General features: G+C 37.5%; 1 protein-coding gene and 1 pseudogene across 1 annotated transcript in view; both read left to right on the forward strand.

The window, feature by feature from the left end:
* MGAT4D (MGAT4 family member D) overlaps positions 1 to 13,223 on the forward strand; it is a 58,220-nt gene that overhangs the window by 21,415 nt on the left and 23,582 nt on the right. Inside the window, exons 3-5 of the mRNA XM_042983857.1 lie at positions 2,280 to 2,420; positions 6,586 to 6,719; positions 10,063 to 10,109. Coding sequence (XP_042839791.1) covers positions 2,280 to 2,420; positions 6,586 to 6,719; positions 10,063 to 10,109 — 322 coding nt within the window. The remainder of the gene's footprint in view (positions 1 to 2,279; positions 2,421 to 6,585; positions 6,720 to 10,062; positions 10,110 to 13,223) is intronic.
* LOC122238294 lies at positions 2,033 to 2,155 on the forward strand (annotated as a pseudogene).

Raw genomic sequence — 13,223 nt, forward strand, 5'->3', positions numbered from 1 at the left:
TGCTCTTTTATTGTGAGACATACAAAAATCAGGTAAGAGATAGCACTGATACGCCTCTTCTCTGTAGCCCAGAAATGGTCTTCCTGTGTTTTCTGTGTGAAATGCACCGCCTTCGTGTTCCATCCAAAAGACACAGCCACTGCCCTGAGGGTCACTCTGACCCCTCCCCTCTCCCTCTTGCTTATTTCCATTTCAGTCAGCAAGCAATCCTGTAGGTTGGTAATCCTACGTGCTTCACAAATCTGTCCACATTTTCCTATCACCATCTCTGCTGCTCTAGTGAGGACATCTTCATATTTCATCTGAATGACTGCTAACACTTCTATTTTTCCCTCTCCAGACTTGTTCCCACCTGTCTATTTCCACCATAGACAGTGAATGCTCACTCTACTGTATATCATCCTGCAGCGGCTCCCATTTCTCCAGGATAAAAAGTCCTGCCTCTGTTTCTCCTTTTGTAGCCAGGTACTCCCTGCTCTTAATTCCTTGCAACCACTAGTCAGTTCTCTGTTCTTATAGTTTTCCCTTTTCCAGGATGCCATACAAATGGAATCATACAGTGTGTAATCCCTGGAGACTAACTTCTTTCACTTAGTTGTTACGTGACCAATTTATATATAAACCATATACATGCACACATGTGCATGCACGCACACACAGGCACACATTGAATGTTATATATAGCTACATCAAAGCATGTATTTTACTTTTTTGTTATGTATTATAGAAAATTGTATGATACTATTGATACATATATAAATTGTATGATACTATTGATACACATATGCTTTCTTTGCAGGTAATCACTTAGTTGTTATGTGACCAACTGTTGCCTTTATATTGCTGAGTAGCATTTCATTATATGGTTGTAGATTGGATACAGTTTGTTTATCCTTTTGCCAATTGAAGGACATTTGGGTTTTCATTTTTTGGCGATTACAAGTACATAAACATTCACATATAGGTTTTTTTGTTTGACGAGAATTTTCTTTAGCATATATATATATCCTGAATACATATCGGATGGATATGTGATTTGGAAATGTTTTCTCCCAATCTGTAGCTAGTCTTTTCCTTCTCTTTGTGATGTCCTTCAGAAAGCAAACATTTTTAATTGTGATGAAGTCTAATTTGTCAATTTTTCTTCTTTTTTATTGTGTTTTTGGTGTTATCTTTAAGAACTCTACCTACATCATGGTCATGAAGATTTTCTTTTATATGTTTGTTTTTAATTTTATAGTCTTGGCTTTACATTTAGGTCTATGAAGTCTTTGAGTTGGTTTTTATAAATGGCATGAAGTATAGGTCAGGATTCAGTCTTTTTCATGTGAGTGTCCAAGTATTCTAGCACCGTTTGTCAAAAAGATTGTCTTTTCTGCATTGAATTACCTTTGTAATTTTTTTTTAATCAACTGACAATATTTATATGGGTATATTTCTGGATTCTCTATTCTATTCCATTGGTCTGTGTATCTCTTTTTAATGTAATACCATGCTGTCTTTTTTTTTTTTTTTTGGTCTTATTTATTTATTTTGAGAGAGAGAGAGAGAGAGAGACCAGAGGAGGGGCAGAGAGAGAGGCAGAGAGAATCCTAAGCAGGCTCCACATTGTCAGTGCAGAACCTGATATGGGGCTCGATCCCACGAACCGTGAGATCGTGACCTGAACCTAAATCAAGAGTCGGATGCTTCACTGACTGAGCCACCCAGCCACCCTAATATTATGCTGTATTGATTACTGTATTATGTATTATGAATTAAATTAGATAATGTGAGTCTTTTAATTTTGTTCTTCTATTTCAAATTTGTAGAGGTATATTCAAATGAATGGTACAAGTAGAGTAATTAAATGTTGAGCTACAAAACAAAGTTATAGATACAAACTTTAAGGTGATATTAATCTGAATAGCAGATCAGATCAATTATACCATGTTTCTGTTATACTTCATTTGGAACTGACAGTTCTGTTAGTCTCTGGTTATGTAGCTCAGGGTGCTAGACTTAAATATTACTTTTTAAATAAATATGAATCATCACTTCTAGGCCTTTTGGCTAAGATCACATGTATTATCTGTTCTTACAAGTTTAAAGAAATAGGAATCAATAGCATTTGAGCTATAAATTATAGCCAAATGATTTTATTAATTCACATTTAATAGTATTTCTCTTATATATTGAATACTGAATTAATCTGATAATTACATTATGAAAATTGTACCAAAGAGAGAAAAATCTCTATAGTCATGAACTTAGAAACCCTATTTTTTTCTCTTTTTCAGTTGAGAAGAAAATGAATACATTGGGTAAGGATGAAACAGTGTCTAATAATACATTTGAAGTCCTAAAGTTCTTTTTCCCTCATCTAAGGAAAGTGGGCAGAATTTATCCTGATGTAATCATTGGCAAAGAGAAAACAGGTGGTAAGCAAACTTAGATTTAGAAAATCAAATATAGATATTTTGATCTTGGGGGACAAGCTTTTAAGTTTTTTTGAACACTTCTCTATTATTATGCATGCTTTTATGTTTTAAAATGTAATCCATTGATATAATACTCTGATACATAGACCACCAGCCTATGTGGCATTAATTTGGACTGCCAGAAATCAGTACATTATCTGGAAGAAGAAACTAGTTCAGTAGATATTTAGAGACTTGAATTCAAATTCAATTTTAATACAGATGTTTTAAAAACAAGTCATTATAAGTCACATGCAGATGTGACTTATATGAAGCATCTGGCAACCCTTATCTCCCTTGGTTTTGATAAGTGCATTCTTATTCAGTTGTCTTCCTATCCCCATCTTTCTGGGGACCAAGGTCAGCAAAGTCTTTACAGAAGAGGTGATGTTTGAGCTAAGCCTGAAATAATGAATTTAACCTTAGCAGATATTAAAGAAGAGAAAAAGCATTTAAGTTGGAAGCAGGGATATTAGGGCGAGTCTGAATGCTTGCCATTCTCACAAACCTCAATCATTCTAATGAGTGAGTCACTCTAGGCCAGCGGCAGGAAATTATAGCCCTTGGGCCAAATCTGCTATTTTAAAATAAGGTTTTGGTGGACCTGGTCAGTGTTCATTGTTACTTGTCTATGGTTGTTCTCCCACCACAGTGGCAGAGTTGTGACAGCGACAGTATGGCCTGAGAGACAAAAATGTTTACTATCTGGTCCTTTACAGAAAAAGCTCATTGATCTCTGTTTGATCTAGGTAGTTCCTTGGGAATATGTAGGATTGTTTGATATCACATGCCTCTGCCAAGCCTGTTGTGTTGGGATGGGGATGCCAGACGGCGGTGTTTAACATCTGAATTCTCACAGTGTTCCATATACTGAGATAGTATGTTTTCTTTCATTATCTCATTTGAACCTCACAACCCAATACGATTATCTCTCTTTTACGCCTAAGAAAGTTGAGGTTTAGAGATATTAAGGTACTTCCTGAGGTAACACTTGAGTGTCAGGTTCCCTCTTAGGAGTATTTTGAGTGTGGCATGTAAATGTGTACATACACATGCATGTGTATCTGTGTGTACATATGAGAAAGTGTGTGCTACACAAAAGCTATAGGTAACAGGAGGATGAGGTGAAAGTCATAGAACAAAAATCCATTACATAGAAACCCATTACGTATAAAATATTGGATACCAAGAATAAGCACACCCTTGAATAAACATCAGCAAAGATAAGCAGAAGCCCAGTAACTAATAGACCCTAACACATAAGACATTTGTAAAAGCACTGAAGACTATAGCCAGGTCTACTGGGGAATCTGTCATCAGGCTTATTTATTCTGTATTCTGAGTATATCTCAAATAATTTCTGCTCTCTACCCTCTATAAGTATTCTCCTTGAGCTTTCATTTCTTGCCCAGTGTAATAGACTTGTAATTTTTCTCATGGTTTTAGTGTTACTAAAGTCAATCCATTCTTCATATCCTCCTCAGAGCTATGTACTAAAATGTATATCATGCTCAACTCTTGCTTAAAGTCCTTTGCTAGATCGTCAGTATATTTAGGATGTTAGCTTCTTGACATGGTATATGCACAATAGACCATATCTTTCAAATCTCAAATTTTGCCACTTCCCTTCCTTTCCAGCAACCCCAAACCACTTATAGTCCCCACAGATAGACCAAGTGATTAGCACATGCTAATCACTGCCTGTAATGAACATACCACCTCCTGTCAACCACAACTCACTTGTCATGGAAGTCTTTATCCAATATGACTTTTCAGCTTAGCTAACAACTTCTTCGTGCAGTCCTCCACGTCCTCAAGGGACCAGCTTCTACCAGGTCTCTACTAAGCTCTGGGAAATAGTGGTGGGCAAGACGTGACCCTAATTCTCCTAGAGACGTGTGAGAAAACAATTACAGTATAAAGTGACCAGTGCTATGACAAGGGAAATACAAGGTGGGGCAGGTAATCCATACTTGGGGAATTAGGGCAGACTTTCTGGACAAAGTGGCATCTAAACTGAGATATGAAGGGTAGAAAGAATTAGAATAGGCTTTATGGGGAAAAAGCATGTGATGGACAGTGGAAAAGTAGAGGATGTTCATCCAGGTAGAAGAAAAGGAAAGGAGAGGTCTAACAGTAACAGCAAGAGGGCCTAGAGAAAAAGTGTGGCATATGTGCCCAATTGGAGCTGGAAGTTTGGGGCAGTGAGACATGAAGCAGAGGCCAAATAATAAAGGGGCTTGGCCATTCACTTATTCACTCCAAATATATTGCTGTTATGCTGTATTCTAATAACAAAAAGGATGATAAGTACTATGTAAGACAAATATATAGCTGGTACACTCAGCCTCATTTAGAAAGAATGAGTAGAATTGGCACAAGGAGCCTGAAGAAGAATGTTCTAGGCAGAGAAGGAATGGTGTATGTGCAACGATTTGGAGGTGTGAGAGTCCTGTTTGGTCAGTGTATGAAGCTGAAAGATGACTTGTAGACAGTTGAAATAGAAGACGTAGGTTAGGACCAGGTCACTAAAGGCCTTGGAAATGTTTGTAAACGTATTCCTTATCCTAAGGCACTGGAAGTCATTCCAGCAATTGCATTTTATTTTTTAATTTTTTTGTTATGTTTATTTATCTTTGAGAGAGAGAGAGAGATCAAGAGAGAGATGGGCAAGGGGCAGAGAGAGAGGGAGACACAGAATCCGAAGCAGGCTCCAGGCTCTGAGCTGTCAGCACAGAGCCCGATGTGGGGCTCAGACTCACGAACCACAACATCATGACCTGAGCCAAAGTCAGATGCCCAACGGACTGAGCCACCCAGACGCCCTTTCAGCAATTGCATTTTAGAGTGGATCCCAAATTTGAAACTTGATTCCTGCCTCACACCACCCATAAAAATCAATTCCAGATGTGCTGTAAGCCTATATATAAAAGGCAAACAGTTATTTAGGAGAATATCTGTTATGACTTGAAGATAAATGAAGATTTCTCAACAGGAATCAAAACACTAAGTATAAAATAATAGGCGGATAAATTATACTATATTAAAATTAAAAATTTCTGTTCATCAAGAGGTAAAAAGTTGAAAAGGGAACCCAGAATAGGAATTGATATTTGTAATACGTATAACTGACAGAGCATTTATATTCAGAATCTATAAAGTGCATCAATAGATAAGAGAAATCCAGACAACTCTAATAGGGAAACAGGTAAGAGCTTAAACAGAGATTTTACAAAAGAATATCCAAAGACCTATAAACATATGAAAATATGTTCAACTCAATAGTAGTCAGGGAAATACTGATTCTTACTGTTCTCACCAAAGTTCAATAATTTTTTGTTACATAAATGCTTCTCAGTTTGTTGTATACCAGAGCCCTGATTGTTTCAACATGTTTTCCCCCCGGTTCTATTATTGCCAAGTTCTATTATTGCTAAATTCCTCACTTAGCCATTCTAGAAGTCCTTATCCCTGTCTTAACGGAGGGGAAACTGAGGCTGGAGAGGCTGCGTATCTTGCCCAAGTTCATACAGCCAGGCACTGGTGTTGAGTTTGCGCAGACTTCAGTGATAACAATCTTGGTAGCTATTTAGGGTGGCAAGAGGTCTGTTCCACCAGTGTTCCAGTCAATGTTGGGCAATAAAAGTAACTCAGGGGCATGGATTCATTCCATCAAGTCACTTGGAAATTACTTCGTACGTTTTTTTTTTTCCACAGATGAAAATATTTCATAGTATTTTTCCTGTTTTGGGTTCCAGTGTGTTCTTAGGAAGAGTAGACAATCGGCCAGTGTGTCACATTTTGTATCCAGTTAGGTAAAAGCTATAATAAATAGAGAGTGGTTAGTTTTATTTTTCACTACACTGAAACCCTCCAACATGAGAAAATCTTGGAGTCTACTTAATGCATTTACCAAGACTCCATTGCAAATTGGAATTTGCTTAAGCACAAAATGAACTTTGTAATAAAAATTAGTAGTAGTTTGGATTATTTTTGTAATACAGTCTCAGACACTCTTTTTTGACCATACAACTAACCCAAGCATAGTGATAAGCATAGATATTAATGATAAATTATGTTTTTCTCTGTGGTTCAAAATGATGATTCCACGCACCTATGTCTGCAGTCTCTTTTGCGCTGGGTATTTCCACTGTTAGCAGAGGAAATCAAAGTTACCTGAAGCAAACCCTGAATTCTGTTGTCTCCAGGATGACTCTCTCAGAAGAGAAGGACTCTGTGGTGATTGTCTCGGTCGCAGATGTACGTATGAAAAATAAGTAGCTCTCCAAATACCCTTCCTCCATGGTAATCACTGTATCGTTTCAGATGTTTTTTCTTAAATTTAAAAAAGCAATTCATAGATGCCAGTTTTGGATAGCAGACAATGTATTTGATACTTGTTTGACACCACTGAGAAAGAATTAAATATGTCAACCTAAAAAGAAAAGATAATGGTTACATGCAGAGAAATAAGATTGCATTGTTAAATATGTTACTAGGAGCCCTGTGTACTATATGGTACAGAAATTATATTTATAAACAGAACATCAAAATTGAAGCTATTGTAAAAACAAAAACAAAAAAGCAAAAACCCTGCCCAGCCCAATAAAAGGTTGGCATATGAATCAAGAGGTAATTTCTGTTAAATTAAGTAACAATAACTACCATGAATATTGAAGCACTCCTTTCTGTATCTCAAGGATTGTGGACCATTTTTATATACCTTATTTGTAGCCTGCATTACATCCTTGTAAAATAGGTATAGCTCTCCTGATTTTACAGGTGAAAAATCCGGGGCTTTATAGAAAGTAAGTAACTTGCCCAGTAATTAATACAGCAGATTCAAGTCTATGTCTAATAGATTCTCTATCTTGCCTCTAATGCCATGTAAAACTATAAAACACTGCGTAAATATTAATACCATAAAACTTTTTGGAGGGGAATTTGGGAGTTTGTGTTAGATTTAAAATGTCTATATCCTTTGTCTCAGAAATCTCAATTCTGGGAAGTTATCCTAAGGAGATAATCAGGAAGAATTCCAAAATAATAAAAATATGACAGTATGTGACAGTATCTATAGTCGTTGAGAACACAGACTCGATCTAGATTTCTCTGCTTCCTGGCTTGTGAACTTGAACAAGTTCCTTCACTTCTCTATGCTTCACTTTCTTTTTCTGAAAACAGGCATCATAATATTACCTATGTCATAGTGTTGTTTTGTCAATTAAATTAGCTACTGTATTTAAAGTATTTGGAATGATGCGTGACACATAGTAAGTGTTCAATAAGTAATTGTTTCAAGGATTTTCAGTGCACAATTGCTTTTTAAAAGCATAATATTGGAAACCACCAAAAATGTCTATCAATAAGAGGCTGGCTAAATACTTGTCTACATTGTGATAATCTGCAGTGCAATTGTAACCATTGAAAAGAGAATGAATATCTATATTCGCTGACATGAAATTATGTCCCTATCATACTGTTGAGTGGGAAAAAAGTTGTTAAGCATCTCATTTAACATAATGTTACCTATGTAAAATGCGATAGAAGGAAGGAAAGAAGTAAAAAAAGATATACAGATAGATGAAATGTATAAAGAAAAAAAATGAGCAAACCTTGGAATAATGGTCTCCAAAATATAAATAATGGTTATCTCTGGATAGTAGGAGATGTAGGGATCCTTTGTCCTTTCTTTTGAATTTTCTATAATAAACATGTCTTTGAATGCAGAAAAAACTCAAAATAAGCAATAGAAGAACTAATAGGAAAATATAAGTAAAAGATTAAATAGTCATTCTGTCCAAGTTTAGTTTCTTAATATTGGAAGAATATACATAATCTCCAAAATGTTTTGCCACATTTCTGTATATTACATATTACAGTCTTCATTTCTTTGCTGCTGACACATGCACATATGCCTAAAATGTTTAGACCAATGATAAAATATTAGGGACAGATTTTAAAATGGAGTGTAGAATGCTTAAGAAGTGTAACTTTAGTACTATGTTTAAAATGTAATATGTTTCAGGGAACCTGGGTGGCTCAGTCAGTTTAGCATCTAACTTTTGATCTCAGTTCAGGTCTTGATCTCGGGGTCATGGGTTCAAGTCCCTTGTTGGGCTCCACGCTGGGCATGGAGCCTACTTAAAAAAAATAAGTAATATGTTTCAGTATGTAACAAATAGCTGGTGATTCAGTGTATGGTTATCTTAAGAACCTTAAGTACTGTCATAGAGTTATCTGTATCATGACAGATATATATTTTTTAATGTTTATGTATTTTGAGAGAGAGAGGGAGAGGAAGAGTGTGCGCTGGGAAGGGCAGAAAGAGAGGGAGAAAGAGAATCCGAAGCAGGCGTCATGCCCAGCAGGGCTTGATCTCAGGCACCCCGAGTTCATGACCTGGATGGAAATCAAGAGTCATGCTCAACTGACTGAGCCACCCAGGTGTTCCTTATGACAGATATTTTTAAGTAAATGATCTGACTATATACCTTTCAGGGTACTCAGATGTGACAATACAATTGTCATCATTCAGACATTTTTCAGAATTTTGTTTTGAGAGTGCTTGTGGCCCTGAAGCAATATCATTTAAATGCCATCACTTTTGTAAAAAAAAAAAAAAAAAATGCCATCTGAGAATAAACTACCGAAAGATATTTGCAAATGAGTCTGCCATCTAATCTAGCGCAGCATTTGATGAAGAGTAGGCAAATAAGGTTTGTTAATGGGCAAAAATTTGGGAATTAGGCTGAGTAATACTATCTGGAAAACTGTGATATAGTATTGAGGTACATTTAGTACCATATAATACTCACAAAATGAAGACATCTTCAAAAAGAGCAGTTCTTAGGGGCACCTGGGTGGCTCACTTGGTTAAGCGTCCAATTCTTGATCTCAGCTCAGGTCATGATCTCATGGGTTCTTTAGAATGAGCCCCACATCGGGCTCTGACAGCACAGAGTTTGCTTGGGAATCTCTCTCTCTCTCCTTCTTTCTCTACCGTTGTTCACACATGCGTGTGTGTTCTCTCTCTCTCTCAAAATAAATAAACTTAAAAATTTTTTTAAACTTCTTTTTAATGTTTAAATTTCAGGTGGTGGGGAGACCCAGAGAGAGAAGGAGACACAGAATGTGAAGCAGGCTCCAGGCTCTGAGCTGTCAGCACAGAACCCGACATGGGGCTCAAACTCACAAACCACAAGATCATGACCTGAACTGAAGTTGGATGCTTAACCAACTGAGCCACCCAATGTGCCTCTAAAAAATTTTTTTTAAAAAGAGCAGTTCTTAGAAATAAGCCATCCCATTTTTAGGACAAAACTGTTTTAGATACATAGGTTTTTGCATACTAATTTTTAAGTGCAAATAATGTATAGTGATATTTTGTATTGTGACAAAAGAAGAATGAAATATTTTAAGTATTCCAGTCAGGTCTTTTAGACACAAGGATATTTTAAATTCTTTTATAGAAAGTGAAAAAATAAAAAAATTCTTAGGACACAGTGACATTCCACACATAAACTAGATTTACATGTAGCAAGCGTATCAGTAAAACTATGAGGCATGCTTAATTTCAGTAAAATATTTTTCTCATTTTTAGAGAAATGAAGATTATTTAAAATCTGTTGTTGACATGATTACAAAAAGGTGAGTACTGTCTGATAAGCTTAAAAATAGTTGTTCTTTCATTTTTTTTCTTTTATTTTTTCTGCCCAATTATTTTATTAGTGATCATATTCTTCTTGATGAGTGTAGATGGAACTACTTAGAACTAAGGGTAGTTCTAAGCTGTGATGAAGTATAGCTTACAACTTTACCCAATTTTGTAGGTTATCTGCCTCATAAAATCCATCTTTTTCATGTTATGATTGTTATATCTATTCTCCCTGAAATCCACTTCTTCTGAGAGAAGCCTACTAGATTATTTTTTAAGCGATCTTGTGTTCCTTACCGTATGAAGTTACACTCTCTGCCTCTGCTTATGATCTCCTACTGGACGCAGCCCAGGAGAAGCAAGCACATGCTGACGAATGTACATGAGGTGATTCATCCAGCAAGACCCTATGGAATTGGTCCCAGCCTGTTAGATGTTTATGTTCACGTGGGTGATACAACTGGTAAAAAACAAATCACAACAAGGAAGCTGGTGTTTCGCATTGGTATGGGGAGAGCAATATGAGAACATGTAGAGGAGGAAGTATTTTATTCTGCCTGCAAGATATCAAGAAGGTCCTTCCTGAGAAGTAAGTAACGGGCTGAGTCTAAAGGTGTGAGCAGATCTTCTTCAGGTAGATCCAAAGAGAAAGGGAATGCCTGGCAAAGAGAATTGCTTGAGAAGGCAGCAAGGCCAAACAGGAGTATGCTAGAGTTTTGGAAATATAAGTATATCCTGAGGTGTGGATATTTGGGCTTGAGGAAGAAGTATCAGTGGGAGTTAAGGCTGGCTGTAATAAGATCATGAGGAGTCTTGGATACCATGCTAAGGAATATGCACTTGATTCCACAGCCCAGAGTTGCAAAACATGGCCTTCCAGCTGAATCTGGCTACTAGATGCGTTTGGCTTAGACAGCAAAGTGTTCTGTGTTTGTTTGTTTGTTTGTTTCCTCGCCAAATAACTCAAGGGGATGAGGCAAAGTTATTTTAGTCAAAAGAATTCCAGCTAATAAGTGTAGAATGAATAGAATTAGAAAATCACCATTTTGAAAACAACAGAGTCAGGCATGTCATTAAGTGATGGGGAGCTTTACAAGGAAGGTGTACTAGCCAGCATCCAAACAGGAAAACCTTTGGTAATTCAGGTAGAATTTGATACGAAGAATTGGTCAAAAAGTGTTTACATGGGCTGAGAGAACCAAAGAGAGGAGAAAGGAAATGGGAGAAGCATGAAGGGAGACAGGAGTATATATACCGCAGGATCTGATGTTGGGCTGCACCTGCTGCTGTGTTGTTGAAACAGCCATGATCGCAGGTTTGAGCTGTGCCACCTTGCTCGGCTGGGATCTCCAGTTCTCCGTTGCTTCCTGCTACTCTATCCTGCTGCTGCTGTGGCCTTCACCAGATCCTGAAAGTAGGAAGGATATCCTCCTTGTTGACTGCCTTCCAGTCTCTTGATATTGCCTCCCATGGGCAGAACCTATGTGGAAGGTGTCTAGCAAGGGGGTCTGGGATTGTGGTGTGCAGGAACCCTCCCCCTATAATACCTGGGAGAACAGAAGTGTGAGAATGGGGGCTGAGGGCACATGGGCAATCCGCAGGAGGGGGTCAAGTGCTCCCACCTGAACCTGTGATCAGTCACAGCACCCCTGGAAGTGAGACAGTGAGACATTTTGTGCCTTCTGTTGTGATGTAAATGAAATACACCATGAAACAACTCTAGGGAATTATTGCCCGCCACTCTCCAAAGTATAACACAACACAAACACAAAATACAACATCTACTTTAAATACAAGTTTGGCGTCTACACAGTGAACAGAGGAAGCAGTCTGGAGTAGCCACCAGAATGAGGACGGAGGACATTCTGTAAGACAGGTGACCCCGTTCTTTCAACAAGACTTGTTTGAGAACAAGAAGAAAGAGAAACTGAAATGATCGGTCTGGGTAGTAAATTTAGAAAAGAAGTAAGAGGTAACAGATTACAACGAGGGGATCTTATGTGGATGCTTATTTGAACACTCCACATCCCCCACTGAATACTTGTCAGGCTCCTGGGGACATGTGAGTTATCAGGTGAATATTATGTGATATTACATAACTATTCTTAGTCTTGTAAGGTGTGATAATGGCATGCAGTTATGTGAATAAATGCCCTTTTTTGATTTTGACACTGAAGAATTTAAGGGTAAGAAATGATATCCAGGATTTGTTTTTAAAAACTTCAACAACAAAAAGTGGGCTGTATGGATGAAACAAGTGTGGTAAAAAAAAAAATAATGGTTGTTGAAATCAGATGATTTGGGATTCGTTGTATTCCCACTTTTGTGTGTGTGTGGTAATTTTCATAATAAAAGTTTAAAGAATTGAATTAGACTATTTTCAACAAGCTTGATGGATGGGGAGTAAAGTTAAACACAGCAGCCTGAGGGAAAACTTGTGTTAGGGGAGGTCTGGAGATGGGGGCTCCGGGAGTGGTTTTATATGTGATCTCATCCATGGGAGGAAGCTGATGGACAAGGTCTAGGGGCAGTGGATACCAGGCACATGTGGAAGGACTTTTAGGCCGGACTAAGCTACGATGAGGGGGAAAACAGTAAGAACAGGTGAAGGAGCAGAAAAAAATAATTAGTTTGAGAAAGGAGGGTGAAACTAAAGAATTCCATCCTTAAAGGCTGTTCCCTGTGAAAGAAAAATAGTATGTTGAGAATGAAGGGATTTATTGGCAGTGAGCTTGAACTGGAGAATGGTAGTGAAGCCTCGAAGTAGATGTTGTGTGTGGAGGGAGATAGAGCTGGGCAAGATTAAGGAAAACACCCATATATGTCTGTTTTTTCCCAAAAAAGATTGCTCAGGAGAAAAGTTGCCTCATACTTGAAATGTTCCCCTAATCCAGGATATGCTCTCTTGGTTGCTTTACTCTGCATAATAATCCACTATTTGGAGAATACACATTAGCCTGAAATGACTTCAGTCTATACTAGGTTGGTCCTTATAAGGGAGTCTTAATAGGATCCGTTACAAAGAAGGTAGAGGTTTATAAACAATTCCTGGGGAAGTCTTTGCATAATTGCAAAACTTTTGAAGATGACTTTAAAAAAGAATTCTA

The sequence above is a fragment of the Panthera tigris genome, chromosome B1 (assembly GCF_018350195.1).
Source record: "Panthera tigris isolate Pti1 chromosome B1, P.tigris_Pti1_mat1.1, whole genome shotgun sequence".
In the NCBI taxonomy this organism is placed as follows: Eukaryota; Metazoa; Chordata; class Mammalia; order Carnivora; family Felidae; genus Panthera; species Panthera tigris.